Here is a 27,991-nt window from a genome sequence, read left to right on the forward strand (position 1 = left end):
GGGATTGAGTTACTTTTTTTTTTTTTTTTTTACTTATAACATTGTGGAGATAGAAGTAAATTTTTTTTTAAGCTCCTTTTCACAAAGATTTAAGCTTAAATGCTTCCATATAAGCAAGGAAAGAACTAATAAATTAGGATACATTAAAGAAACAGAATTAGTGTTGTGCCTTAAAATGTCTCAATTTCATTGAATTCCTCAGGAGTTTTATAAATTAAGTATTTAACAATCTGGAATATAAATTTATGAGACACAAGTAAATTTTTTTTTTTATAGTGAACATTTTCCCTTACATTCAAGATTATTGAGGACTTGCCAATCAGATTTGTCATTGTGTCTCAAAATAACTTCTGGGGACAGGAGGAGTAAACTTCCTTTATGAAAAGGAGCCATTATTTTAATAGGACAGATTTCAAAAGATAAGTGAGTTATCTTTTTGGCTTAAAAAAGAGTCTTAATTAAGGAGACTTCAGTTTTTTTTTTTTCCTGTCTTTAAGCTTATTTTCTTATTTTTCTTTTTTTTAAAAGATACTTAATTTTTAAAGTAAAATGAATTAATATACAGAAAGGGCTCAAAACAGTTTCTGTGCATTGTTCTTGGTGTTGGTTTTGTTATTGTTTTTTAGGAAGTGTTATTATTCAGAAGACATCAATTTTCACAAAGAAAACAAGTTTCAGACATCTACGATTAATTTGAAAGCAGTTAACAACATATATCTGACTTTGGTTATTCTCATTATTCTTTGATGTTTGGGCCACCATTAAATGGTGAGGACATATGTACATACAGCATATGTAATCTTCAGCAGAATATTAATGCAAACTAAAAAAAAAACTCTTTGATGTTTTGCTATGACAGATAAATTTCCCTGCCTACTGCCTCACAGCTCCTTTAAGATGGTGCTTTTGACTTTGGCCTTTTTATTTCACCACCTCTGTAATAACTCTAATGACCTCTTGTGGAGCAGGTTTTACACACAGTGTAGAACTTTGCTATATAGAATAGGAATCTGAAGCTTCAGACTTTATACCCAAAGTTAGTAGCTGTCCTTCACTTGCAGTGTTTCAGCTTGATCAAGCAGCTTCTCTGTGAATGGCTTTATCCTTCCTTACTATTTCTTCGTCTAAATTTGGCTTTACATTGGAAATAGAAGTGTTTGCTTTTGTCCCTCTGAACACTGGGAAAATAAGCCACCTAAATTAGCCCTTTGCAGCTTTCTCAACCCTTTTAATCAAGTTCTGTTTTCCAGGCCTGTTCCTCCTCTTAAGTCAGAAGTCCTTCTCTTTATACCGGTCCTAAGAATTTGTGTATATTTGCACTAACATTAGCATATTAAGTTATTTATATCTGGGATGTTGTGTACAATATAAAGTTACAATTCAGTTAGTTTATTTTGGGAAGAAGTATTTTTACAGTCAAAATTGGGTCTTCACAGGGTGTTATTGCTGGAGAAACCTTGAGCCTTCAGAAATCTCACACTGTTTTATATGTGAATTAATTAATATTCTGAGAATTATAACACTGAGTGGTATTATACTAAACCTTCATTAATTTTTCTTCTTTTTGTTTTTATTTTCTGCTCTTAGCATCACTTTTCAAGACAGTTAAAAATTTTCTCTTCTCTGATGTTGCCCTGTTTATTGGTTGCTATGGAAATGTCCCAGGCAACTGGCAAATTAAGGCCAAAGATAATAATTAAACTCATCTCATGGGGTAGGGTGGGGTGGAAGGAGATCCAGGATTTTCTTCTTACAGACAATAAGATTTTGATGTAATATCTTGCTCTAGGTAAAGTATGCTGTGAATTCACATAAGAACTGAGTTTTAGTCTCAACTTGACAATTTATTAACTTTGGACAAGTTATTTAATGCTGCTGAAGATCAAGAGTTACCTATAAAATGGGTATAATAATGCTTCTGAAGAGTGACTAGGCCAGAATAGATACTTGAGAAATTTTAATTTTCTTATTTCTCTCTCTAAATCAGACACACATAAAATAAACCTTGATGGAGGAGATGGTAATAACTTTTTAACAATTTTTAAAATGTCAGTTTGAATATATTTAAATGAAATCTTCAAAGCAGTAGAATTTAGCTATTTATTTAATTTAGCTATTCCCTTGTAGCTCAGTCAGTAAAGAATCTGCCTGCAATGCAGGAGACCTGGGTTCAATTCCTGCGTCAGGAAGATCCCCTGGAGAAGGAAATGGCAACCCACTCCAGTATTCTTGCCTGGAGAATCCCATGGACAGAGGAATCTGGCAGGCTACGGTCCATGGCATTGCAAGAGTCGGACACGACTTAGTGACCAAACTACTACTACTACTAGAATTACTGCTGTGCTCATACAACTGTCTGAAATGTATCTTTATATTTTTAAATTACTACATTAAAATTAAAAACTATGACTTTATAAAAAGCCCTTAATGGCTATTTAAACAGCTTTATTGAAGTATAATTTACATGCTGTAAAATTTACTTAAGTGTACAGTTCAACAATTTTTAGTAAATTTGTAGACTTGTGCAACCATCAGCACAATTTTAGAACATTTCCATCATCCCTAAAAGCTCCCTTGCCATAATGACTTAATTGCTCCTGTTAAGTGGCAGAAATTAGAGAATTTTAAAGTACCAGCTTATGGGTTAAGCTGGCCTGAGTTTGAATCATAGTCCAGCCACTCACTAGTATTCTGGTTTCTTTATCTTTAAAATGGAAATAACTATATCACAGTGTTGCTGTGAACATTTAATTAATTAGATACAGTATATAGAGCACTGAAAGTACTGGCACCTAGTTGGTGCTTAAAAAACACTGGTTACTGGTGGTGGTTTAGATTGTGGTTTAGATTTGTGGTGGACATTTAAATGAGAGACGCACCTGAAAACACCTGGCATGAGACATGACACATGGTTTACTTTTGGAAAGCCAAGCTCTGTTACACATCATGTTATCATAATTTTGCCTATAGTAGCTCTTTAGGAATTGCTTTAATCACCCTTAAACCTTAAGGCTCACAACATGTAGTTGTTTGTTGTTTTGCAGAGGCATGGGTTTGAAATGAGTTACTACAAGGCATTTGCATGACTTGGAGTTTGATGTCTGCAAACTAGTCACTTAGCTGGTGGAATGAGTCAGTGGTTTTATTGTTTACTGTTCACTGAAATAATTTTCTTACTCTGATAAGATTTTATTTCTTATTAAAAGAAAAAAAAATTCTGGTGATAATATTGAAGATTAATTTTATTAATATAGGTGGATAGGGATGAGATGGTTAGATAGCATCATGGACTCAATGGACATGAATCTAAGCAAACTCCGGGAGATAGTGAAGGACAGGTGAGCCTGGCATGCTGCAGTTGGTGGGATCGCAGAGTCAGACACGACTGAGTGATTGAACAACAACAGCATAAGAGATATTTTGAATGATGGTTTTTAATCAGAATTTAGAAGTTGGGAAGAATTAGTAAAATGTCAATGTCACATTCTGTCTAGTAACTCTTATCAAGGGTATGGAAGAAGGCACAGAAGACGACCTTCTAAATGCTGTTTAAGCATATTCCTGTGGGCGTAAGAATGTGTATTTTATTGGGGAAGTTATATATGATTTTTTAAAATAAGTTTGGGCTCTCTTCAAGGTCAGACTGAGTGCTGTTTAATTTGTATTCTGAATGATCTATTATCAGTTATCAACAGTAAGATCACCAATTGTTGCCATCTACATAGGAGAGTAGGTCTTATTTAAACTGATGGGAAAGTTAACCATTGCTCTCATCATTGAGCAGCAGAGTGACTCTTGTATTTTTTTAGAAATAAGAGGATCCATCATTTATGTTCTGTTTCTGATTAGGAAGGTTCCAGTAGAATTACTCCTAATGAGCTAGATTTAGTCTGAGCTCTAACACATATTTTACCTGCCGACTTTGAGCACGCGTGCATTAATTAATAGAAAATTTTTTTTCTTACATAGCCTTGCTCCGAGGAAGTTTAAAGAATCTAGATGTTGGTATTTAATAATTTTATCTTGTGTTTACTCTTTTTATTTGTTTTTTAATTGAAGGATAATTGCTTTACAGAATTTTGTTGTTTTCTGTCAAACCTCAACATGAATCAGCCATAGGTATTCATATATCCCCTCCCTTTTGAACCTCCCTTCCATCTCCCTCCCAATCCTACCCCTCTAGGTTGACACAGAGCCCCTGTTTGAGTTTCCTGAGACATACAGCAAATTTCCATTGGCTATCTGTTTTACATATGGTAATGTAAGTTTCCATGTTACTCTCTCCGTAAGTCTCACCCTCTCCTCCCCTCTCCTCATGTCCATAAATCTATTCTATATGTCTGTTTCTCCATTGCTGCCCTGCAAATAAATTCTTCAGTACCATTTTTCTAGATTCCGTATATATACATTAGTATACAATATTTATCTTTCTCTTTCTGACTTACTTCACTCTGTATAATAGGCTCTAGGTTCATCCACCTCATTAGAACTGACTCAAATGTGTTCCTTCTTATGGCTGAGTAATATTCCACTGTGTATATGTACCACAACTTCCTTATCCATCGTCTGTTGGTGGACATCTAGGTTGCTTCCATGTTCTAGCTGTTGTAAATAGTGCTACAATGAACAATGGGAAATGTGTCTTTTTCAATTTGGTTTCCTCGGGGTTTATGCCTAGGAGTGGGATTGCTGGGTCATATGGTGGTTTTATTCCTAGTTTTTTAAGGAATCTCCATACCATCTTCCATAGTGGCTGTATCAATTTACATTCCTACCTACAGTGCAAGAGTGTTCCATTTCTCCACACCCTCTCCAGCATTTGTTGTTGTACACTTTTTGAAATGATGGCCACTCTGACCCGTGTGAAATGATATCTCATTGTAGTTTTGATTTGTATTTCTCTAATAATGAGCAGTGTTGAGCATCTTTTCATGTGTTTGTTAGCCATCTGTATGTCTTCTTTGAAGAAATATCTGTTTAAGTCTCTTTCCCACTTTTGATTGGGTTGTTTGCTTTTCTGGCATTGAGTTGTATGAGCTACTTGTATATTTGGAAATTAATCCTTTGTCAGTTGTTTCATTTGCTGTTATTTTCTCCCATTTTGAGGGTTGTCTTTTCACCTTGCTTAGTTTCCTTTGCTGTGCAAAAGGCTTTTGAGTTTAATCAGGTCCCACTTGTTTACTTTTGTTATTATTTCCTTCACTCTAGGAGGAGGTGGGTCATAGAGGATCTTGCTTTGATTTCTGTCATCAAGTGTTCTGCCTATGTTTTCCTCTAACAGTTTTATAGTTTTTGGTCTTACATTTAGGTCTTTGATCCATTTTGAGTTTATCTTTGTGTGTGGTGTTAGGAAGTGTTCTAATTCCTTCTTTTACGTGTAGCTATCCAATTTTTCCAGCATCATTTATTGAAGAGGCTGTCTTTGCCCCCATTGTATATTCTTGCCTCCTTTGTCAAAACAAGATACCTGTAGGTGTGTGGGTTTATTTCTGGGCTTTCTATCTTGTTCCATTGGTCTATATTTCTGTTTTTGTGCCAGTACCATACTGTCTTGATGACTGTAGCATTGTAGTATCATCTGAAGTCAGGAAGGTTGATTCCTCCAGCTCCATCGTTCTTTCTCAAGACTGCTTTGGCTAATCAGGGTCTTTTGTGTTTCCATATGAATTGTGAAATTTTTTCTTATAGTTCTGTGAAAACTGCCATTGGTAATTTGATAGGGATCGCATTGAAACTGTAGATTGCATTTAGTAGTATAGTCATTTTCACAATATTGATTCTTCCTACCCAGGAACATGGAATATCTCTCCATCTGTTTATGTCATCTTTGATTTCTTTCATCAGTGTCTTATAATTTTCTGTGTAGAGTTCTTTTGTCTCCTTAGGTAAGTTTATTCCTAGAGATATTTTTTTTTATTGTTGCAATGGTGAATGGGATTGCTTCCTTAATTTCTCTTTCTGGTATTTCATTGTTAGTATATAGAATTGCAAGTGATTGCTGTGTATTGATTTTGTATCCTGCAACTTTGCTAAATTAACTGATTAGCTATAGTAATTTTTTGATACTATCTTTAGGATTTTCTATGTACAGTATCATGTCACCTGCAGACAGTGAGAGCTTTACTTCTTCTTTTCTATCTGGATTCCTTGTATTTCTTTTTCTTCTCTGATTGCTGTAGCTAGGACTTCCAGAACTATGTTGAATAATAGTGACAAAAGTGGACACCTTATCTTGTTCCTGATGTTAGGGGGAGTGCTTTCAGTTTTGCACCATTGAGAATAATGTTTGCTGTAGGCTTACCATATATGGCCTTTACTGTGTTGAGGTAGGTTTCTTCTATGCCCATTTTTTGAAGAGTTTTGATCATAAATGGCTGCTGAATTTTGTCAAACGCTTTTTCTGCATCTGTTGAGATTATCATATGGTTTTTATCTTTCAATTTGTTAATATGGTGTATTACATTGATTGATTTGCGTATGTTGAAGAATTCTTGCATCCCTGGAATAAACCCAACTTGATCATGGAGTATGAGGTTTTTGATGTGTTGGTGAATTCTGTTTGCTAAAATTTTATTGAGAATTTTTGCATCTATGTTCATCAGTGATAATTGGCCTGTAGTTTTCTTTTTTTGTGTTGTCTTTGTCTAGTTTTGTTATCAGGGTGATGGTGACCTTGTAGAATGAGTATGGAAGTGTTCTTTGAAAGAGTTTTAGAAGGATAGGCATTAGCTCTTCTCTAAATGTTTGATAGAATTCTCCTGTGAAGCCATCTGGTCCTGGGCTTTTGTTTTTTGGGAGATTTTTGATCACAGCTTCAATTTCAGTGCTTGTAATTGGATTGTTCAATAATTTCTGCTTCTTCCTGGTTCAGTCTTGGAAGATTAAGGTTTTCAAAGAATTTGTCCATTTCTTCCAGGTTATCCATTTTATTGCCATATAGTTGTTCATAATAGTCTCTTATAATCCTTTGTATTTCTGCGTTGTTTGTTGTAACCTCTCCTTTTTCATTTCTAATTTTGTTGATTTGATTCTTCTCTCTTTCTTGATGAGTCTGGCTAAAGGGTTGTCAATTTTGTTTATCTTCTCAAAGAACCAGCTTTTAGTTTTATTAATCTTTACTACTGTTTCTTTCATTTCTTTTTCATTTATTTCTGCTCTGATCTTTATGATTTATTTCCTTCTGCTAATTTGTTGTTGTCGTTCTTCTTCTTTTTCTTTTCCATTTGCTTTAGGTGTAAAGTTAGGTTGTCTATTCGATGTTTATCTTGTTTCTTGAGGTAGGACTGTATTGCTATAAACTTCCCTCTTAGAAGTGCTTTTGCTGCATCCCATAGGTTTTGAGTTGTGTTTTTATTGTCATTTATTTCTAGAAATTTTTTGATTTCCCTTCTGATTTCTTCAGTAACCTGTTGGTTATTTAGAAATGTATTGTTTAATCTCAATGTGTTTGTGTTTTTAACAGTTTTTTTCTTGTAATTGATATGTAGTCTAGTGTGTCAGAAAAGATGCTTGATAATGATTTCAGTTTTCTTAAATTGACTGTTCCATGTTCACTTGAGAAGAAGGTGTATTCTTCTGTATTTGGATGGAATGTCCTGAAGATATCAATGAGATCCATCTCATCTAATGTATTATTTAATACTTGTGTTTTCCTCATAAGGAATACTTATGGTTTCCTTTGTGGGAGTTCTCACTATTTGATACTCCCTAGGGTTAGTTCTCTGGTAGTCTAGGGTCTTGGAGTCAGTGCTCCCACTCCAAAAGCTCAGGGCTTGATCTTGGTGATGTTGAGAAGAGCCATTTATTTCACTGGAGTGGTGAGACCAAAACACCAGCATAGTCGCCATAGGTGGGGTGTGGCACTGTCTTCCTGTTACTTTTTTATTTTTTTCATTTTATTCCAGGTGGTCACCTGTTGCAATAATCTCTTTGGACACATCTAGAATTCCAACAAAGTCACTTAATTCCTGTTTCTTTGTTCAGTGACAGTTCCTTTGTCTTCTCAGCCTCCTCATGCTTGTTATGATTAAAGTGTCTCATGTTTACTCTTGATTGAAAGAATGTTTATTATATTCGCCAAGTCATATGTCCTTTGTGGTTTAGATGTGTTTTGTAGTTGAAGGTGGTGTAAAAAACTGTCTTTGAGAAGCTTGAACAATGTTTTAAAAGATGACTTTGGAGAAAGATGCTTAAAGAATGAGGAAGTGGAAATTCTTCTTGTATCTACTACAACTTAATGACAGTTTGAGTCTTGAGAAAAGCTTTGGTTTTTGATTTTGCTGATTGAAATAGAATCATCAAGGAGTGACTTACCCTATTCTTATTCATTAAATTTTCTATCCAAAGTCAAACTTTTAAAATATGTTCTCTCCTTGTCTCTCAAACCCATCTTTTTGGTCAAAAGAATGCTTTTTAGTGAAGAACTAGGTGCTGATTCTATAAACTTTGTTACGCCTCTAAGAGCTACTTAACTGGAATGTGTGAGGGGTTAGCAATTATATACTTCATTTTACTAGGTTAATACAGATGGAAATGATACATTTTATTATAAAAGTAATAAATTATGCTAGTTCTTTGAAACATAAATTATAGAGAAGTTCTTAAAGGGTTTTTAATGAATTTTATAAAGAACTAATAAGTAATTTTGATGACTTGACCATCCAAATATGTATAGTAAAAGAAGATCAGTTTATTAAATAAAATGTTTTTAATAGTTTTATAGTAACTCTTTGTGTTCTAAATGTGGTCTGTCTTCTCTTGTTTTCATTATTTCAGGTTTTTAGTACTTATATAAGTAAATTGTGATTGTATACATTTTGTAAGTTGCCCAACTGTGTAACTGCTGTTAAGTTTGTTAGATATTTCCTGTATCTTTTTCTTCTATCCATTTATATTCATTGATACCAAGACTGTAGGATTCCCCCCCCTCTCCCCAACACAAATGACATCATACGTACTGGTCTGAAAATTTTGCTTTAACTTAACATTTCTACATGCTTAATTCTCTTTTTAATTATTCTGCATGTTTTGATAGTATAGGCATACCTTGTTTTAAAAAACAATGAAGTGGATCATTTCCTGGCTCTTCAGTGCCTTAACATTACGATCAGATACCATTGTTGTTGTTTAGTCACAAAGTCATGTTTGTCTCTTTTGTGACTCCATGGACTATAGCCTGCCAAGGCTCCTCTGTACATGGGATTTCCCAGGCAAGAATAGTGGAGTGGGTTCCCATTTCTTTCTCTAGGGGATCTTCCTGACCCGGGAAAATCTCTTGCTTTTTAGGTGGATTCTTTACCATGAGCTACTGGTTATGAGTTAAAAGATCCTATAGTTTTTGGTTCCTTCTAATTCTTTAGTCTCACCTCATATCTTTTTGTCTTGCTCTCTGTTTTATTTTTTGTTTTGTTTCTGGCTTCCCTGTAGCTTTGATTTTTTTTTTCAAGCTCCCCAATTGTACTATATTGAATTTAGTCTCAGAATCTGTGATTATGCTTTTCTTTTACCTGTTATAAAATCTATACACAACGCATATTGGGCTTTCCTGGTGGCTCAAACAGTAAATAATCTGCCTGCAGTGCAGGAGACCTGGGTTCAATCCCTGGGTTGGGAAGATCCCCTGAAGAAGGGAATGGCAACCCACTCCAGTATTCTTACCTGGGGAATCCCATGGACAGAAGAGTCTGGAGGGCTACAATCCATGGGGTTGCAAAAGAGCAGGATGCAATTTAGCAACTAAACAATAACATCTGGGTTATTATTTCAGCTCTTTCTGTTTTTAGCTTATTCACCCTTACTAAACCTCCATTTCTCATGGAGTTGACAGTTGAACTCCCTTGACCCTCCAATCAGTTGAAAATCTATGTTTAATTTTCTCCATATGTATGGTTCCTCCTTATCTGTGGTTCTGCACCCAAGGATTCAGCCAATTGCAGGTTGTTGTGCTGTGCTGTGCTTAGTCACTCAGTTGTGTCCAACTCTTTGCAACCCCATGGACAGTAGCCCACCAGGCTCCTCTGTCCATGGGATTCTCCAGGCAAGAATACTGGAGTGGGTTGCCATGCCTTCCTCCAGGGGATTTTCCCAACTTGGGGATTGAACCCAGGTCTCCCACATTGCAGGCAGATTCTTTACCATCTGGGCCACCAGGGAAGCAGGTCATTGTAATATGCAGTATTTACTATTGAAAAAAAAATTCCATGTACAAGTGGACCCTTGGTATTCAAACCTATGATGTTTAAGGGTCAACTGTATCTGTAAAATGGGATAACAGTAGTTACCTACTTTTTATCATTTTGTTCTATGTAAAGCATTTAGTACATTTATAGTATGTGGCACATGACATATAAATAGTAAAAATTATACTGATTGTGCAATAAAGCATTTATGTTTTGTGCTCTTTTGGGTTTCTATAGTTGTATAGTGTTAAGGGAATAAAGTGCCATGTTTTAACTTTGTTTTATGATTAATTAACAAATGTTAAGTTCTTTACACAGCCATACTAGTAAAAAGGAAGGAATCATTCACTGTGTGAAGGTTTAACCTAAGATCACATTCTTTTTAGGCATTAATTTAAGCTGCATGCTGATTTATAGAAAAGATTGGATGATACTTAATCAACTTCAGCAAACATTTCTGACTAATAACCAGTTCTTATTCTAAATATTATGTCTTTTAAGCACTTTTCTCCTTTATTTTGGAGCATTCTACAACCCCATGCAAATTGTAGCATTTGACTTTACAATTGAGTAATTAGATACTTCATTTTCTTCTTAGCACTTCGGATGATGGTCTCTTTTTATTAAGTATAAAGATTTAATTAATGTAAACATGCCTGTAGCTACTTATTCTATTTGCAGGTATATTTTATTTAAAATATTTATAATTAATTATAGAAATAAAAATGTGGGCATTTTCTTTACTCACTCTGTCCTCTTATTGCACAGGCCCTTTGAACATATACACAGATAACTTTAATTTTAGATCTACATTTGAAATTAACTTGTTAACTATCTAGGTTCTTATATTTTTTCCCCCATTATCCATTTATTTGATAGCACAAAAATCCAGACAAAGCTCAGGTTACTCACAAGGCAGATACTATAGAGTTTCATTGTTTCCCTAATAATTCAGAGTCTGGATCACAGTACTAGTAGTGCTTAGTAAAAATTTGTTCAATGACTGGATAAAATTTTTTAGCATACTAATGGAAATTGTTCTCTCAATTTAAGGTTCTCTCTTGCATTTAAGGTTGAATTACTTCAGTAAATCCTAAATTAAATGTAATGCTTGGAAAATAAAATGTGTAGATAATTTACCTTTCTAATTAATTACAGCTTAGATGAGTTTTTCTTTTCTTCCATAAGCAGTCTCTAGGGAGCATAATCAAATCGTTAAGAACATGTAATACTGTGTTACTTTATTGTTCTGTTCATCAGTTCTCATTTTTAGAAACTACAGTTACAGTAAGTATAGCAGGTTGTTTAAGATATGTGCAAGAAATTTCAGATTAGATTTTATATGTAAAGAAAATTTATGTTAGACACAGGTGATAAGTTTTGTAATTTGATTTTTATCCCCTACCAAAAGGAAGTGGATAGACAGTAAAATTTAACTGTATGTATATGTGTTCTGGTTAACTGTATTGTTCTATCATTCTTAAACTTGAGAATTTAAAAAATCTTTTGAAGTAAATCATTTTAACTATAACACAATATACTATAGCAGCAAATATAAGCCATAACAGAGGCTTAAAGATCTTTACCAGTTTAAAAAAAAAAAACCAAAACTCTTAAGATAAATGTTAAAAACCCCACAATCGCTTTTTAATCTCATTACCCACACTGAATTTGATGATAAAAATATTTTAGGGTAGTTTTTACTTTAGACCAGTTTTTAAAAAAACTCTTTATTAGGGTATAGCATACACTGAAATGTATACATTGTTAAGTGTAGAGCTTCATGAATTTTCACAGATGAACAGATTGTGTGCAGATCAGAGTAGTCTTAGCTATCTTAAGTCTAATTTTAAAATATAAAACAATCATAAACTTAGATAAATTGAGAGACTTAGATTTTGGATCCAGCTTTGTTATTGTCACCTACAGCAAATTACTTCCTTTTTCTGAGGTCTACTCTCCATCTCTAAAATGAAGGGATGAGACTAGCTGTTTTATTATGGCTCTGATTTTGTCCAAATGCAAAAAAGGTGGACTGTGTTGATATAAATGTGGTATAAAATGTTATAGGTAGTCGGGTGAGAATGTACAGTAAACGAAGACAGTCATTTTCTTTCTTTGTTTTTCAGGTTATATTTCACACTATGTGCTGACTGTATTTACAGAAGATATTTAAAAAAAAAAAAACTTTTTTCAAAGATTTTGATTCCAGTGGAATCTTTGCTTTAGATTTTGTGTGTGTGTGAGTAAATTGTAACTCCAGAACAATGCCTGTACAAGCTCCACAGTGGACGGATTTCCTCTCCTGCCCAATTTGCACTCAGACTTTTGACGAAACAATTAGAAAGCCCATCAGTTTGGGTTGTGGCCATACTGTCTGCAAGATGTGCCTGAACAAACTCCACCGCAAGGCTTGCCCATTTGACCAGACCACTATCAATACAGACATTGAACTCCTCCCAGTGAACTCAGCATTGTTGCAGCTAGTGGGTGCTCAGGTTAGTTGGGTAACTTGTTACATTTTTAAATGTCTGTATATGTGCATTTTCCTTCTGAGAGAAACTGATTAAGATTGAGTCCTATTGCCTTCTATTTAGATAGATGCAATTCTGTTAAGTATTGTTTAGGCCCTTTGTTTCAGCACCTTAGGTTCTGTTGTGCTGGTGCAGTGTTTCTCATTGCACAGTAACATTCAATCTGGTGGTCAGATTTTCTCAACAGCCTTAGCTCTCAGATCACTAGAGAAGCCTTAGTGGTAAGTCACAAGGACTTCTTAATATTGAGGAAGATATTATTTGCTAAACAATTGCATTTTACTTAATAAGAAAAATGAAGCTGCTTCAGACAATTTTACTTAGTAGATACTAACTGAAATGAAAGATACAGAAAGTAATGAAAACTGTAGAACACTGCCTTTGGAACCTTTTGTCTAGAGTAGGAGCAAATGCTCCTTCAATACATAAAATGTAAAAATTAGTGATTCTGAAGGTGATACTCTGACAGCTTTGTGTCAGTATTCTCAAGTTAGAGATCAGTAGTATCTTCAGAAGGTTTCACAAAGCCAAGGAAGGCGGGCTTTTCAGAGATAGATACAATCACTTAAACAATCCCTCACTGATTTGCATAGTGTGAGTCTGAAGTGTCCTATGTTTACTGTGAATTATTTTCTGTCCAAGTTCTAAATATACTAGAACTTGGACATTAATACTTATATTAATATTAGTACCACTAATATTTGCTAGATCAGTCTTCCTCTAAGTGGATAAAAAGTAAGGAAGGTCGATACTATGTATGTTGGAGATAAAGGGAGTAATTCTAGAACAGCTTATTCAAAAGGAAAACTTACTGGACTTACCTGGACATCCAGTGGTTGGGACTCTGCACTTCCATTGCTGAGGGCCCAGGTTCAATTCCTCATCAAGGAACTGAGATCTCAATAGCTGCAGCCAAAAAACAAAAATGAAACCAGAAGCGTAGTGTGTCAAACAACACTGTCAAGAGAGTAAGAAAACAGCTCACAGAATGGAAGAAAATAATTGTAAATAATGTATCTGAGAAGAAACATGTATCTAGAACATATAAAGAACTCTTTCAACTCCATTATAAAAAGAACATCATCTTTAAATGGATAGAGATCTGTACACCTCACCAAAGATATGCACATGGCAAATGAGCAAATAAAAACTTGCTGAGCATTGTTTGTCATTAAAAAATTGCAAATTAAAATGACAGTCAGAGGTATAACTACTATGTATAAAATAAATAAGCTGCAAAGATATATTTTACAATAAGGGAAAGATAGCCCACATTTTATAGCAAGTATAAACAAAATAAAACCTTTAGAAATTGTGCAAACAGCAATGAGATACCACTACACATGAATTAAAATAGCTAAAATTCAAAACACAATGCAAAATACTGGTGAGTATATAAAGCAGCAGAGACCCTTCATTTATTACTGATGGGAATGCAAAATCGTACAGCTGCTTTGGAAGTTATTATATGATTCTGTTTATATGAAATGTTGTAAATAGGCAAATCCAGAGAGACAGAAAATAGATTAGTTTCTTCATACAACTGGAGGAGGTTTGAGGGGAAATAGGGCAGGCGTGACTGTGGGATTCTTTTAAGGGGCCATGAAAATGTTCTAAAATTTTGATGTTGCATAACTAAATATACTTAAAGTCATTGAATATATACCTTAAATGGGTCAGTTATATGTTATGCAAATTATGTCTCAATAAAGCTGTTACAGAAATGAAACAAAAATTTTAAAATGCTATAATTTTGTATGTATAGAAAAGATCTTTTGAAAGAATTCAGTTAATTTAATGGTAGTTTTGATAGTGACAGTGATAGAGTGCAAATGAGTGTGTTAGTTGCTCACTTGTGTCCAACTCTTTGCGACCCCATGGACCGTATCTCACCAGGCTCCTTTGTCCATTGGGTTCTCCAGGGAAGATATACTGAGGTGGGTTGCCGTTTCCTCCAGGGGATCTTCCCAACCCAGAGATTGAACCTGGGTCTACCACTCCTGGGTGAACCGCACTACAGGCCGCTTCTTTACCATGAGCCACCAGGGAGAGTAGGAGTACATAAAATATATTCAGCAAAGCATTTGATCATAATTAGTGAGCACTCAAACACCCTTTTTTTGACCTCTAGGTTTCTGAGCAGCAGCCCATTACTTTGTGTAGTGGGGTTGAAGATACAAAACATTATGAGGAAGCCAAAAAATGCGTAGAAGAATTAGCACTGTACCTGAAACCACTCAGCAGTGCTAGAGGTAAATTGGATGAAATTATCCATGCTAATTAAGCACATGTTCATCAAAGATGCTTTTGTGACCATAAAAATTGTGGGCTGTGTTAACAAAATTCATTTATTTATTATAAGCCAAACCCACTGATGTTAAATAATATCATTATAAACCACATCAAATAAAGTAGTGAATTTAAAGTTTAGGTACTGTTTATTGGAAACATTTTTTGAATGGGTTGCACAAGTAGGTATAAGCATACTAGTAGTTTCAGAAGGGCTTTGTATCACTTGACAACCCTGAATTGTCTGCCTTCTATCCAGTTTTGTGTGGTGTGCTATTGGGGATATAATACAATTGAAAGTTACCATTACTGTCTTGCCAGTATGGCTTGTTTTCATTGAAAAGGTGAGCTTAACCACTGTGAAATGTACCAAATCTGTTAGGACCTAAGATTTGAATTTTTAATTATAAATATTGACTAGCCTTTTAAAATTATGCTTAAAATGAATAATGATATATTTAATGTCATCGTGAGTATTCCACTTGCATGTGGTTAACAGCTTTGTATACTTTTAAACTACAAACTAGGCTTCATTTGTGTGATTTGTATTGTTTATTTTAAATATCCTGATAGAACCCAGAACTATTCCATATACCTGTAAGTCAATCAGCCCATTAGAGGAAGTTTTTCTGGACTCCAAAACTTCATTGAAAACCTAGAAATAACTCTTTATTCTATTTTAAAGGAGTGGGTCTGAATAGTACTACTCAGAGTGTTCTGAGTCGCCCAATGCAGAGGAAGCTAGTGACGCTGGTCCACTGCCAACTAGTGGAAGAAGAAGGCAGGATTCGTGCCATGAGGGCAGCTCGATCTTTAGGTGAACGGACAGTTACAGAGCTCATTCTCCAACACCAGAATCCTCAGCAACTCTCTTCCAATCTTTGGGCAGCAGTCAGAGCTAGAGGCTGCCAGTTCCTTGGACCAGGTATATAATTTTATATTTAAAGTATAGTGTAGGCACTATAGGTGATATAAAAAGGCCAGTTCTTTGCAATATTCTGTTGTTATCAAGTAATGTCTCACTTGGTTTCCCATAATCATGGCGTGGGTAATTCCAGGTCAGTTTTTCAGTACACTTAAAACTTTTAATGCTAAAAGTTTATTCATTTTGATAGAGGTTTTCCTTATTAACCTGCTTTCTTAAATTATTATTATTAACCTGCTTTCCTTATTAACCTGCTTTCTTAAATTAAATATATGGAATGTAATACAAGATTGCCCCCATATGGTTCAAAAAGTGTAGCTGTGAATATTGGTTGTTGTTGTGTTGCCCATTAATTAAGTGGTACCTGTAGAAATTATTAAATATCGCCCTTCTAAGAAATAGATTTATCTAATATCTGTACATGATAAATTTTGTGTTTTTTTTTTTTTTTTTTCAACTTTTCCTAGCAATGCAGGAGGAAGCCCTAAAGCTGGTTCTCCTGGCCTTAGAAGATGGTTCTGCTTTGTCTAGAAAAGTATTGGTTCTCTTTGTGGTGCAAAGATTGGAGCCACGGTTTCCTCAAGCCTCTAAAACTAGCATTGGGCATGTTGTCCAGCTCCTTTATAGAGCCTCCTGCTTCAAGGTATGGTAAATTTCAAGTTAAAAGGAAACTTTCTTTCCCCAAACTTAAGTAGTAAAACTTGAGTTTAATAAAGTTGCCTGTATCTTTTCATAAATTTTAGCAGATTTTCTTTTAAAGAATGTAGATGATGGTCCAGTGGTTAAGACTTCTTCCAATACAGGGGGTACGGGTTGGATCCCTGGTCAGGAAGATAAGATCCCACAGGCCTCCTGGCCAAAAAACCAAAACATAAAACAGAAGCAATATTGTAACAAGTTAAACAAAGACTTTAAAAATAGTCCTCATCAAGAAAAGAAGAAAAAAAAATCTTAAAAAAAGAACAAGAATGTAGTCACTCAGCTGTGTCTGACTTTGCATCCCTGTGTACCATAGCTCACCAGGCTCCTCTGTCTATGGGATTCTCCAGGCAAGAATACTAGAGTGCGTTGCCATTCCCTTCTCCAGGGAGATGGTGTCTTATTAAAGTTAAATTTTGTTGCATTGAATTTTTTATATTAGATATTGAACAGCAAAGGTCAAATCAAGGCATATAGATGTTTTTATTTGAAGAGACTATAAAGCCATGTCAGTTTTCCATCAAGACTACAAACAGAATTGATCTAAAGAGAGAGTCATTAAAGCAGGAGTGCATTTTATGTGGCTATTTGCTCCTGACATAATTCCACATATACAGCACGGGAGCTCCATTTGCAATTTTGATTTTAGTATATGCAGTAACGCAGAACGTAGTCCTTTGTATGCCAGATTGAATCAGCACACTTCAAACATTGGTGTCCAGTATGTGTCTCATACTGTTCATTTTGTTTTCCTTCTTAAAGTCAAGGTTTCCTGCTTTTGACACAACATAAAACAAGTACTTCATGGGCCGGGGAGCCTGTCTAAAAAATTGTTAATTGATAACAAGCTATAAGGAGGCCATCGCATCCCCTCATCTGACACTCAAACTAAAAAAGGCAGTGTTTTTCAGAATAGTTGTATGAGAATTTTCTTCTTTTCGAAGTATTTTCATGTCTCTATGTGGTCTTATAATATATAAACACAGTTTGTTTCTTACTTGACTCATGAGATTACATATGTCTTATTAGGTCACCAAACGTGATGAAGACTCTTCTTTGATGCAGCTGAAAGAAGAATTTAGAACCTATGAAGCTCTGCGGCGAGAACATGACTCCCAGATAGTGCAGATTGCTATGGAAGCAGGCTTACGAATTGCACCAGACCAGTGGTCCTCTTTGCTGTATGGGGACCAGTCTCACAAATCTCATATGCAGTCCATTATTGACAAGGTAGACTCTTTTTTTGTTCTTTACTTCTTGGACTAATCATGGAGTTTGGTAATTCATTTATTTAATAAATATGTATTAAAATGAATACTATATATCAGGCTCTTGTAAATTATATTCTCTATAGCTGAGTGTCATGTCATAACTAGTTGCATCATAATACCAGTTTGTTCATATAAAGGTTTTTAAATTGAGGTGTAGCTGACATTGCTTATATAAGAATTGATTTAATTAATGTTTTACATTTTATCCAGTGTTGCTTTCCATCCCTTTGAGAGTCTCCCGTCTCTATTTTCTCATTGCCTCTCTCCCTTTTATTTTTCTCTTGAGTTTTGATCACTATATTTGTTAAACTCATTTTCTAAATGCTTTTATCTTCTTCCTGGAGCACCTATTTAATAGCCTGAAAGATGTGTACACTGAGGTTTCTTTTGACTCTCAGCCAGGAAAATCTCACATAATAAGTTATCAACCATTCTAAATTTGATCAGATTTTCAGTTTATCTCTACTTTTAATTGTTGTTTGTTATGATGAAAAGATCACTTAAGTACACATGAATTTTAGGTCAGACCCCTAAAATTTCTGACTCTAAAAGCTATATTTAATTATCTTGAAGCTATAGAGTAAATATTTAAGCTGGTTTTGTTGTAATTCAACATGAAATTTGTGAAAGTGCTGTATAAAAGTCTTTAAGTGCCATTTGTATATATTATGTTCAATGATTTTTAAAAACTTTCTATTTTCCTTAATTTTTGCTACTTTATCTTAAATCCTTATAACCATAGAAATGAGACTATATGTGAGAGTCCACCCTATATTTAATTTAAAGAAATGTCAGTATGTAAGAGTAGCCTAAATAAAAAATATTTAACACTTACTGAGAGCTTACTGTGTGTCTGGTAGTTTTAATTATTTATTTTTTTATTTTAATGTGTTAATACTTTGCTTAGAATGTTTTACTTTTTGTCCATACCACATGGCTTGTGGGATCTTTGTTCCCTGACCAGGGATTAAACCCTGGCCATGGTAGTGAAAGTGCCAAGTCCCAACGACTAGACCACCAGGGAACTCCCTGTCTGGTAGTTTTAAATAATTCATTTAATCTTCTCAACAGCCCTGTAATATTCCTTTTATACAGAAACAGAGGCAGGTTAAGTACATTTCTCCAGGGTCATATTGGTAATAAGTGACAGAGCTGGATTTGAACTTTTAGTTCTGACTCAAGAATCCAGCTCTTAACCACTCAAACCTCTTTCCAGGCTATTCTCTCCACCCCACCCCCCCCTTTTTTTGTTGTTGCTATTCCTAAAGATAAGATTCTTGAAATGAGTAGTAGGTTGATGTCAAAGGAGAATTAGGAAATGTGTTTTATAACTATGTGATGCATAATTTTCAGTATATATTATTTGTTCTGTCCTGTGGAGAAGGCACTGGCACCCCACTCCAGTACTCTTGCCTGGAAAATCCCATGGATGGAGGAGCCTGGTGGGCTGCAGTCCATGGGGTCGCTAAGAGTCGGACACGACTGAGCGACTTCACTTTCACTTTTCACTGTCCTGCATTGGAGAAGGAAATGGCAACCCACTCCAGTGTTCTTCCCTGGAGAATCCCAGGGACAGGGGAGTCTGGTGGGCTGCTGTCTATGGGGTCGCACAGAGCTGGACACGACTGAAGTGACTTAGCAGCAGCAGTAGCAGTAGATACCTTTACCAAAACTTTACCTGCCACTCCTAGGTGTGAAATTATGTAATAGACTGATTATAACCTTAATCATGATCTTTTAGAGGAGTTCCTTTCTACTTCTGAAGAGAAACTTGACTGACTTTTGTGAAAACTCTAGTAGGAGATTATTAACCTTCTTATCTGAACTGGACTATATACCTAAGTGTATACTCTGTAATAATTTGCTCACACTGTGAATTTAATTTGAATTTAATGTCCTAAACTTTCATGCAACAAACTGGTAAATGAAGTTTGCAGTGTGATATCTTGTTACTATATAGAGCAATAGAACTTCCTGTGATAATGAAAATCTTCTATATACATGCATTGTCCAATATGGTGATCACTAGCCATATTTGGCTATTAAACACTTGACATGTATCTTATGTGACTGATAAACTAAAATTTTTATATTACTTAAAGTTTTTAATAGCCTTACGTAGCTAAGGGCTATTGTATTGGACCATGGAAATAGAGAACTTATTAAAAGTGACAAGAAAATCAATAACCGTACTAAATTAATAAATATGAATTTAGAGTTCACAAAGAGGAAGTGTATCTAATTGATGGGATAGAATGGGCCCCAATAATAAATACACATCTAAAACAGTAACATGACAAATATTGTCTGTTAAACTATAAAGAAACATATGCTCTCATTCATTGCTGATGGTTTGTAAAATGGATTACAGATTTTGAGGGAACTAACTTGTCAGTGAAGCCTCAAATTTTTCCATTTTTAAATTGAAATATAGTTGATTTACAGTGTTCTATTACTTTCACATGCGGGATCTTAGTTCCCTGTGGCAGAAGAGGAGTCTTAACCACTGGACCACTGGGAAGTCCCCACACCTCAAAATATTCATGGCCTTTACCAAAGTTACTATTTCCAGGAATTTATTTTAAAGGAATAATCCAAACTTTCAAAAAAGTTAGAAACTCAAAAGTGTTATTTGCTAAATTATTTATAAAGGATTATTATAAGGGGATGGTTAAAGAAGTTAACGTACATCTACTCAGAACACTGAGTAGTTACATGGCCAATAAAATTGTAGTTATGTCAGGACAGATACCCTCTTCAGCTATTAAATAGCATTAAATTTCTTTTTAAAAATGTTAGTGAAATATTTTTGTGATAGATGCACAGGAATTATATTAGACAATTACTTTGAAGTATTTTATAATAAAGATGGTTAGATATTTTAAAAATATCTTTGTTATAATGTTAATGGTAAACAAATCCAGAAGTTTATAAACAGCCTATTAAAAGTATGTGAAAAACATGCTAAGATGAAAAAATTGAATAAAAGGCATGTCACCATTTTAATGATTAGTTAGTTGTGTTACTCCATGTTTTTTTTAAATGTATGCTATTTAAAATATACCTTTTAAAATGACCCGTAGGGGAGAAAAAGTTTCATACATGTATTTTTTTTTTTAAGTGAAAGTAGAAAGATGTGCATGTCATAGGCAGGATGCAGTCAGTTTCATAAGGTGAGAGCAGCCCTCTTCTATATTAATAAACCACAGAGCTAAATGTTTTCAAGTAAGAACCCTTAGTTGTGAAAAGTGGAAGTCACATAGTCATATCCGACTCTGCAATCCCATGGACTGTAGCCTGCCCAGTTCCTCTGTCCATGGAATTCTCCAGGCAAGAATACTGGAGTAGGTTGCCATTTCCTTCTCCAGGAGATCTTCCCAACCCAGAAATCAAACCCAGGTCTCCTGCATTGCAGGCAGGTTCTTTACCAACTGAGCCACTAGGGAAGCATCACCTAATCTTCTTTTCTTTAACGGTCAAATGTATTGGCCCCCTTAGGAGAGTTAGGGCAAGTATGTGTGTCCATTAAGCCTTAGGAAAACATGCAACCTGATAGCTTCCAAGAATCCCAAAGCAAGTACAGAATTTTTCCGAACTGGAATTAACTCAAATTATGTAGTCCGTGCAACAGATGAGTTCAGATCGAGTCTGTAAATATTGTATACGGTGCCATAACCTTTGGTCTATAACAGAACTTGAATTCAAACTCAGTTTGACTCCAGTTTCATTGCTTTTATTGTTGTATAACATTATCTCTAGACTGTATTTCCAAATTTCAATTATTTGAATGGATCCAGGAGGCACACTAACATGGTGCTGTAAGAACCTGAGCTCTAAAGAGTATTTCCAAATTGAGGAATTGAGAACGATCTCACATTTGAGGAGTGTAATGACAGAGAGAAGAGAGTATACAATATACCAATGTGTTGATGCAGAGAAGTGCAAGGCTTCTTCAGGAAGCAAGTGATCCAATTGGCCAACACATGGGATGTGGGGGAGGATAAAAATTAAATATAATTAATTGCAAAAACTGATTGTGATCTTGTAAATAATCTTTATTTTAAAAGGATTATCTGGTCTTTGGGGGAAGTTAATATTAATCTTTTTTTAAGTTGCAGACCCCAGCCTCTTTTGCACAAAGTGTTCAGGAACTAACAATTGCTCTCCAGCGGACTGGAGATCCAGCAAACTTGAATCGACTAAGACCCCATTTGGAGCTATTAGCAAACATTGACCCTAGTCCAGGTAAATCCAGGGGGAATTAGTGGACTATCCTATATGTGCCTTAGTACTATTCAGTGATTCTTTTGTCTTTTGTTAAATTTCTCTAGAATTTCCCAGAGTAGTAATTCTGAATCTCTTACGTAGTAGATAAGTTTCTGGTCCTGATCTTGTCTGTCTGTTTGTTACTTCAACTAATATTTATTTAATACTTTTTAATTTATTTTTACTTTTCACCAGGAAAATAGATTCTTTCTGGGATCCTTTATGTTTCTTCCCTGTCTCATCACAACATTGTGCTATATTTTTACCATTTTCATTTCTTTTGACAAAACTCCAGTTTTTTTTTGTTTTTTGTTTTTGTTTTCATTTTTTGTGTATAGTATGTCTTTAGTTGCATTTTTTTGGTTCCAAGTTTCCCTTCTCCACAATAATCTTGTTCCATCACATATCCTCTTTTGCGTGTCTAATTTGTCAAGCCATTTCCTGTTCCTTCTCCTTAACCTGAAAATCAACCAAGCTTCATTTTTCACCTGATACTTAAATCTTGGGTGTTTTAGCTTATATGCTACTGTCTTTGTGTTTATTCCTACTACTGAACTAAAAAGCTCTTAATATTTACTGGTAATTTCCTAGTTTCTAATTCCAAAGGCTTCTTAAATTACTTGTCTTCAGCATTTGGTTATGTTGTTGACTACTTCCTTGATAAACTGTCTTGATACCTTATCTTTCTGTAGTCTTAGGATTCTCTTCTGGCCTGTCTGAATGCTAGTTCTGTCTTATTTTGTTCACTTTATCTGCTCTTTCCTCTCTTGCCCCCTAAAGAGTAGGCTGCTTGTGTTCTTGGAATTCTGCTTTCTCTACACACTCTCTGTTGAAGATGTTTGTCATTCATTATCAGCATCAGGTATTATTCCTTCATAGATAATAGACTCCCAAATACCTCTGTCACTATTATCTGTTCATCAATCCAGACCTACTTTCCCAAATGCTTTCCGAGATTCTACATCCTCTCTGCTCAGTGTTTCAAAGCAAACTCACCTTCATGTGATACTTGCTGTTCCTCCTGTGTTCCCTTTCTCAATAAATGACCTGATTCTCTGAGGTATGCAAGCTTAAAACCTGAGTCTTTTGTCTTACCGCATATCTTTTCCTTTCACTTGCTCTTCACCCCATTTCAGACAAGATTTGTCTGTTCTTTCACAGTATCTCTCTATCCCACAGATTAATACTGCCTCAATGAGTGCCTCATTCCTTTTCCTGAAACTAAATGCCTTTCATTCTCCTCTACTCTTTTGATTCTTCTAATCTTATCTGCTTACTGCTGCAAAATAAATCACATCTCTGATTTTAATACTCAAACTTTTAGTGACATGCATTGCCTGTAGAATAAGGCTTGGAACACTTGACCATGACATTTCAGAGTAGTAAATTTATTACCAAAGTTGCTTAATCAAATCAGTTTAGATCTATTTTTATTTTTTTATTTCTTGGCCATGCTGCACAGCATTCAGGATCTTAGTTCCCTGACTAGAGACTGAACCTGGGCCCCCTGCAGTAGAAGCCCAGAGTCCTAACCACTGGACTGCCAGGGATTCTAAGATCTATTTTTAGAACACAGTGATTTTATTTTTTCCCCACTGCTGTGCTTTGAACATTCTGAGCAATCAAAGGATCACTTCATAAGCTCACTACTTCATCAGTCACCAATATGTCTACATCAGTCTGAATCAATATATTCTACTCCTTCCTTGTGTGACAGTGGATAAACCATACTTCTAGCTAAGGCTACCCTCTTTCCTTATGTATCAATATCATCTTGCCAAGTATATCCTTCCAGTAGCCTCTGTTTCTTATGTCATCAGTTTTCCTTCTCTATAGAGTAGCTCTGTCAACATACAAACATTTTATCATTCCTTTCATCAAAATCCACTTTTGACATCATTTGCCATCTACCTACAACTCCAATTGTATACTCTTTATAGCACTCTCTTGAACACACTCCAATCAGACATTTATCTCTACCACTCAATCAGAGTGGCTTTTCTCAAGGTCACAAGTGACTTCCATGCAGCTAATTCCAAATATCAATTCTTGATTCTCTTTGTGTTTGACCTGTTAGCATTTAACATAGTTGTTTCCTCTCTACCCCTTGTACCACTCTTTTCACTTCTAGGCCACTGTACTCTCCTAGTTTTCTTCTTACTACATTGAAATCTCCTTCTCAGCCTCTTTTGCTGATTTCTTCTTCTCTCCATAACCTCTAAACTTTTTTCTTTTTTTCCCCCATATTTTCTAACCTTTTATGTGCATTCGGAATTTAATCCTTGTGTCTCTTCTCTTTTCTACTTATACTCATTCCCTAGATAATCTCATCTAGTCTCACAGCTTTAGATTTTATTTGTATGACTCACAAACTTGCTATATTTCATCAGTTCTGAGGCTCACATTTTTTCAGATTTTAGCATTTCTGAAATTGGGCTGCATTTGTATAATCAGTGACATGTAATAATTAGCAATTTTTTTTATTTTGGTAGCACATAAAATGATGATACATATTACAGTTGATGGTGTTTTAAAATCTGTGTAACTTAGTATTTACAGCCTAGACTTTCTTCTTAAATTCTTTTGTATATCTGCCTGCCTGTTATCCAATAGTTCTACTTGAAAATCTAATAATTATAAGAGTAGTCTGTCTAAAAGTGAGTTCCAGCCCGTATCCTCCACCCACCCACCCATCATTCCTTTTAGTGGCAACTCCATTCTTCCATTTCCTCAGGCCAAATACCTTGGAGATATCATTAATTCATCTTTCTCTCATAAGGTACATCTGATCTATGAGCATACCGCATAGGGTCTACCTTTAAAATCTGTTCAGAATCCATCTACTTCTCACCTCTCTACTACCTCCCTCTTCTGTCTTCATGGATGATGGAATAGCCTCCTGTTGTCTGTCTGGTTTTAACATAGGAGCCAGAGTGATTCTATTACCCCTTTGCTCAAAAACTCCAGTGGTTTCCATCATTCAATACAAGCCAGTCTTTTCTATGATCTACCAGACCTCACATGATCTGGTCTTCCTTTACCTCTCTCCAACTTCTTTTACTCTTTTCCCACTGCATTCATTCCAGATTTCACCTCCATTAACATGTCATACTCCCATATTAGGGCCTTTGTACTTACTCTTCTCTCTTCTTGGAATGTTTTTCTCCCCATATATCGTAGTAGATCCACAAGGCACACTCAGACCCTACTTTTGAGTCTCTAATCAAATGTAACCTTCTCAAGGAGCCCTTTACAGGCAAGCTTGTCTAAAATTTTACACATACCTGTTCCACTCCCTTTCTTTGCTCTATTTATTCAACTCATCATTCTCTAGATAATTTGTGTTTTGATTATTTACGTTATGTATTGTCTGGCTTTTCTCCTTGAATAGAATAAGGATTTTTGTTTTGATATCAACTGCTTCTTGAGCAACTTGAATAATACCTGAAACTTTGTAGGTATTCAGTAAAATACTTTGTGTATGACTGTTCTCTTTACTTTCTCTGTGCCTTTATCCTTTTTTCCTGATGAAGTTCCATGTGTCTTTCAAAGCATAGTTCAAATGCCATCACCCAGAAGTTTTTCAGTGTTCCAACAGGAAGTCATTTATACATATGCATTCTTGCTTCATTTTGTATTTCTTTTAGAGAACATTTCATATGTAGCTTTGTAGTTAATTTTTCCTTTAGGAAATCACAGCACTTACTAAATGAAGAGTGTGTATAGCGCAGCTGCTTTATATAATAGCTCTTCTATTAAACTTTTTAAGCATTCTGTTTACCAATACTTGACTTATACAAAATTTCAAAATAGACATTACAATTTGGCTTGACTATAGGCAGTTCACAATTACATTTGATCCAAAGTGTGTTGGTCTGTACTATACTCTCATTTTCTTAGGTGCAAACATTTAAAAACTAAAACTTTTTACATAAAAATCTCAAATTTCAGTTTTCCCTGGGAAACAGAAGTGTATCTGGAAGTGTCATCCTTGCATCTTCACATAACAACAGTCAGCTAAAGTCGAGGAGTCACCGTAACCTTAGATGGGAGACATACTCTTTAACACAGTCCCCGTCACCCTTTTTTTAAAAGTACTTTATCTCTTAGAAATTTATTTTTTACTCTATTTTTCAGTGATTCTAATGAGTTATTTTTTTTTTAATTGGAGAATAATTGCTTTACAATGTTGTATGAGTTTCTGCCATACAACAATGTCAGCCATAAGTATACATATATCCTCTCTGTCTTGAACCTCCTTCCTATCTCCCACCCACCCCACCCCACCCCTCTAGGTCCTCACAGAGCACCAGGCCTGTTACTCTTTATTGTTATTTCCAACAATAGGGTCTGATGACAGTTGCTGTTTATTATCTGTCATATTTCATTCCTGTATGTTACCTTCACACTCTCTGTAGTTATTTTAGATTGCAGCCCCTACTTTAAAAGGATATATTTATTTCTTTAAAATGATGTTTAGGTGAATAAGCTATTTCATGAATAGCTATATAAAACTTAGCTTAATTCCACTGAAGTGCTGGCACTCCTTTGCTAATTTAGTATTGGGCAGAACTTTGAATAACATAGTTTGAAAAAAAATTTTTTTATTTGTTGTATAGATGCTCCTCCTCCTACTTGGGAACAGCTAGAAAATGGGTTGGTTGCTGTGCGTACAGTGGTACATGGGCTGGTTGATTATATCCAGAATCACAGCAAAAAAGGAACAGATCAACAGCAGGTAAGGGAGGTGTTTGAAATTTAGAAGTAAGCTACTGTGGTTATCCTTACAGATAAAAATTAACCCAATAAGACGACGAGAATATTTTTAGACTCTGTAAAGACTAGAAATTAAACTAAAAGTTAAAAATCTGTTTTTAACTCCCTGTTCCATTAGACATCAAGAAAAATGTAACAAAAATAATAAGATTTATAGTTTAGAATGGTTAGCAGCTAGTTTACTGGATTAGCCTAGTAATTTTGTCTGACGGCTTTGAAATTAAGTAATCCTTGCTGGCCTGATGTCGTGCTGGAGTCACTTTTAACATTGGATATAGCAGCATTTGATTCCGTGTTAAAGGTCATTCCAGTTATATAAATGTATTCTTTTCCTGGCTACTATTGTTTTTCTGTTTGATTATAAGTATTACTTTCTAGTGCTAATGCTGTATTTCTCCAGTACTGTTCACGTACTTTGTAAATGCTTTTTCTCTATTACTATTTAAATACTTTTCATTCGTAATGTCTCTTATGCCAGTGGGCCAAATTTTCCTCAGATATTTTTTAATGGAATATATGGCAGTAAAATATAATAGCCTATGTTATGGCTGGAATTTTAAATTTTACTCCCAATGATTTCATTTCACCCTCAGAATTTATGTTAGGTTCACTTTATCTTTTATTTTGCCATAGTAAGCTTGAGAAATTAAAACTTTGTTATTAATTTATCTGGCTCAGGTAAATATTAACAATTTCTTTAAAATTAAGAAACATTAGAAGTGTCCTGCTAAGTCGAATAGTACACATATGCTTTCCCAATCTAAGATCAGAACTTTATTTTATGATTAAGACATTTAGAAAAATTAATGTTAAAATTTAGTTAAAATTACTTTTTAACTCCCTGTTACAAAAATAATATTAACTTTTAAGTTCTTCCCATGTTTTGTAGTATGTTATAAAGGAACATAACTGTAAGCATAGTTACATTGAACACTATCCAAATCAACTATTAAAAGACAGGTAAAGTATTTGAAGGTCCTAAACTCCAGGGGTTTGCTTATCTACTATAAAATGTTGGAGGGAAGATCATAGAGCCCTCATAAGATTGAATCA

The 27,991-nt window shown here is 34.9% G+C and overlaps 1 protein-coding gene across 6 annotated transcripts in view; it reads left to right on the forward strand.

Moving 5' to 3' along the window:
* The window catches only part of RC3H1 (ring finger and CCCH-type domains 1), a 75,848-nt gene that overhangs the window by 20,930 nt on the left and 26,927 nt on the right, over positions 1-27,991 (forward strand). For 5 of the 6 annotated variants that reach the window (XM_044942816.2, XM_025285607.3, XM_006042768.4 and 2 more), the window contains 7 exons: positions 12,308-12,676; positions 14,844-14,964; positions 15,687-15,926; positions 16,394-16,569; positions 17,655-17,855; positions 22,009-22,141; positions 26,782-26,900. In XM_044942816.2, coding sequence (XP_044798751.1) covers positions 12,446-12,676; positions 14,844-14,964; positions 15,687-15,926; positions 16,394-16,569; positions 17,655-17,855; positions 22,009-22,141; positions 26,782-26,900 — 1,221 coding nt within the window. In that variant the 5' untranslated portion in view covers positions 12,308-12,445. The remainder of the gene's footprint in view (positions 1-12,307; positions 12,677-14,843; positions 14,965-15,686; positions 15,927-16,393; positions 16,570-17,654; positions 17,856-22,008; positions 22,142-26,781; positions 26,901-27,991) is intronic. The other variant, XM_025285609.3, reaches the window with a different exon arrangement.

Source organism: Bubalus bubalis, chromosome 5, assembly GCF_019923935.1.
Source record: "Bubalus bubalis isolate 160015118507 breed Murrah chromosome 5, NDDB_SH_1, whole genome shotgun sequence".
In the NCBI taxonomy this organism is placed as follows: domain Eukaryota; kingdom Metazoa; phylum Chordata; class Mammalia; order Artiodactyla; family Bovidae; genus Bubalus; species Bubalus bubalis.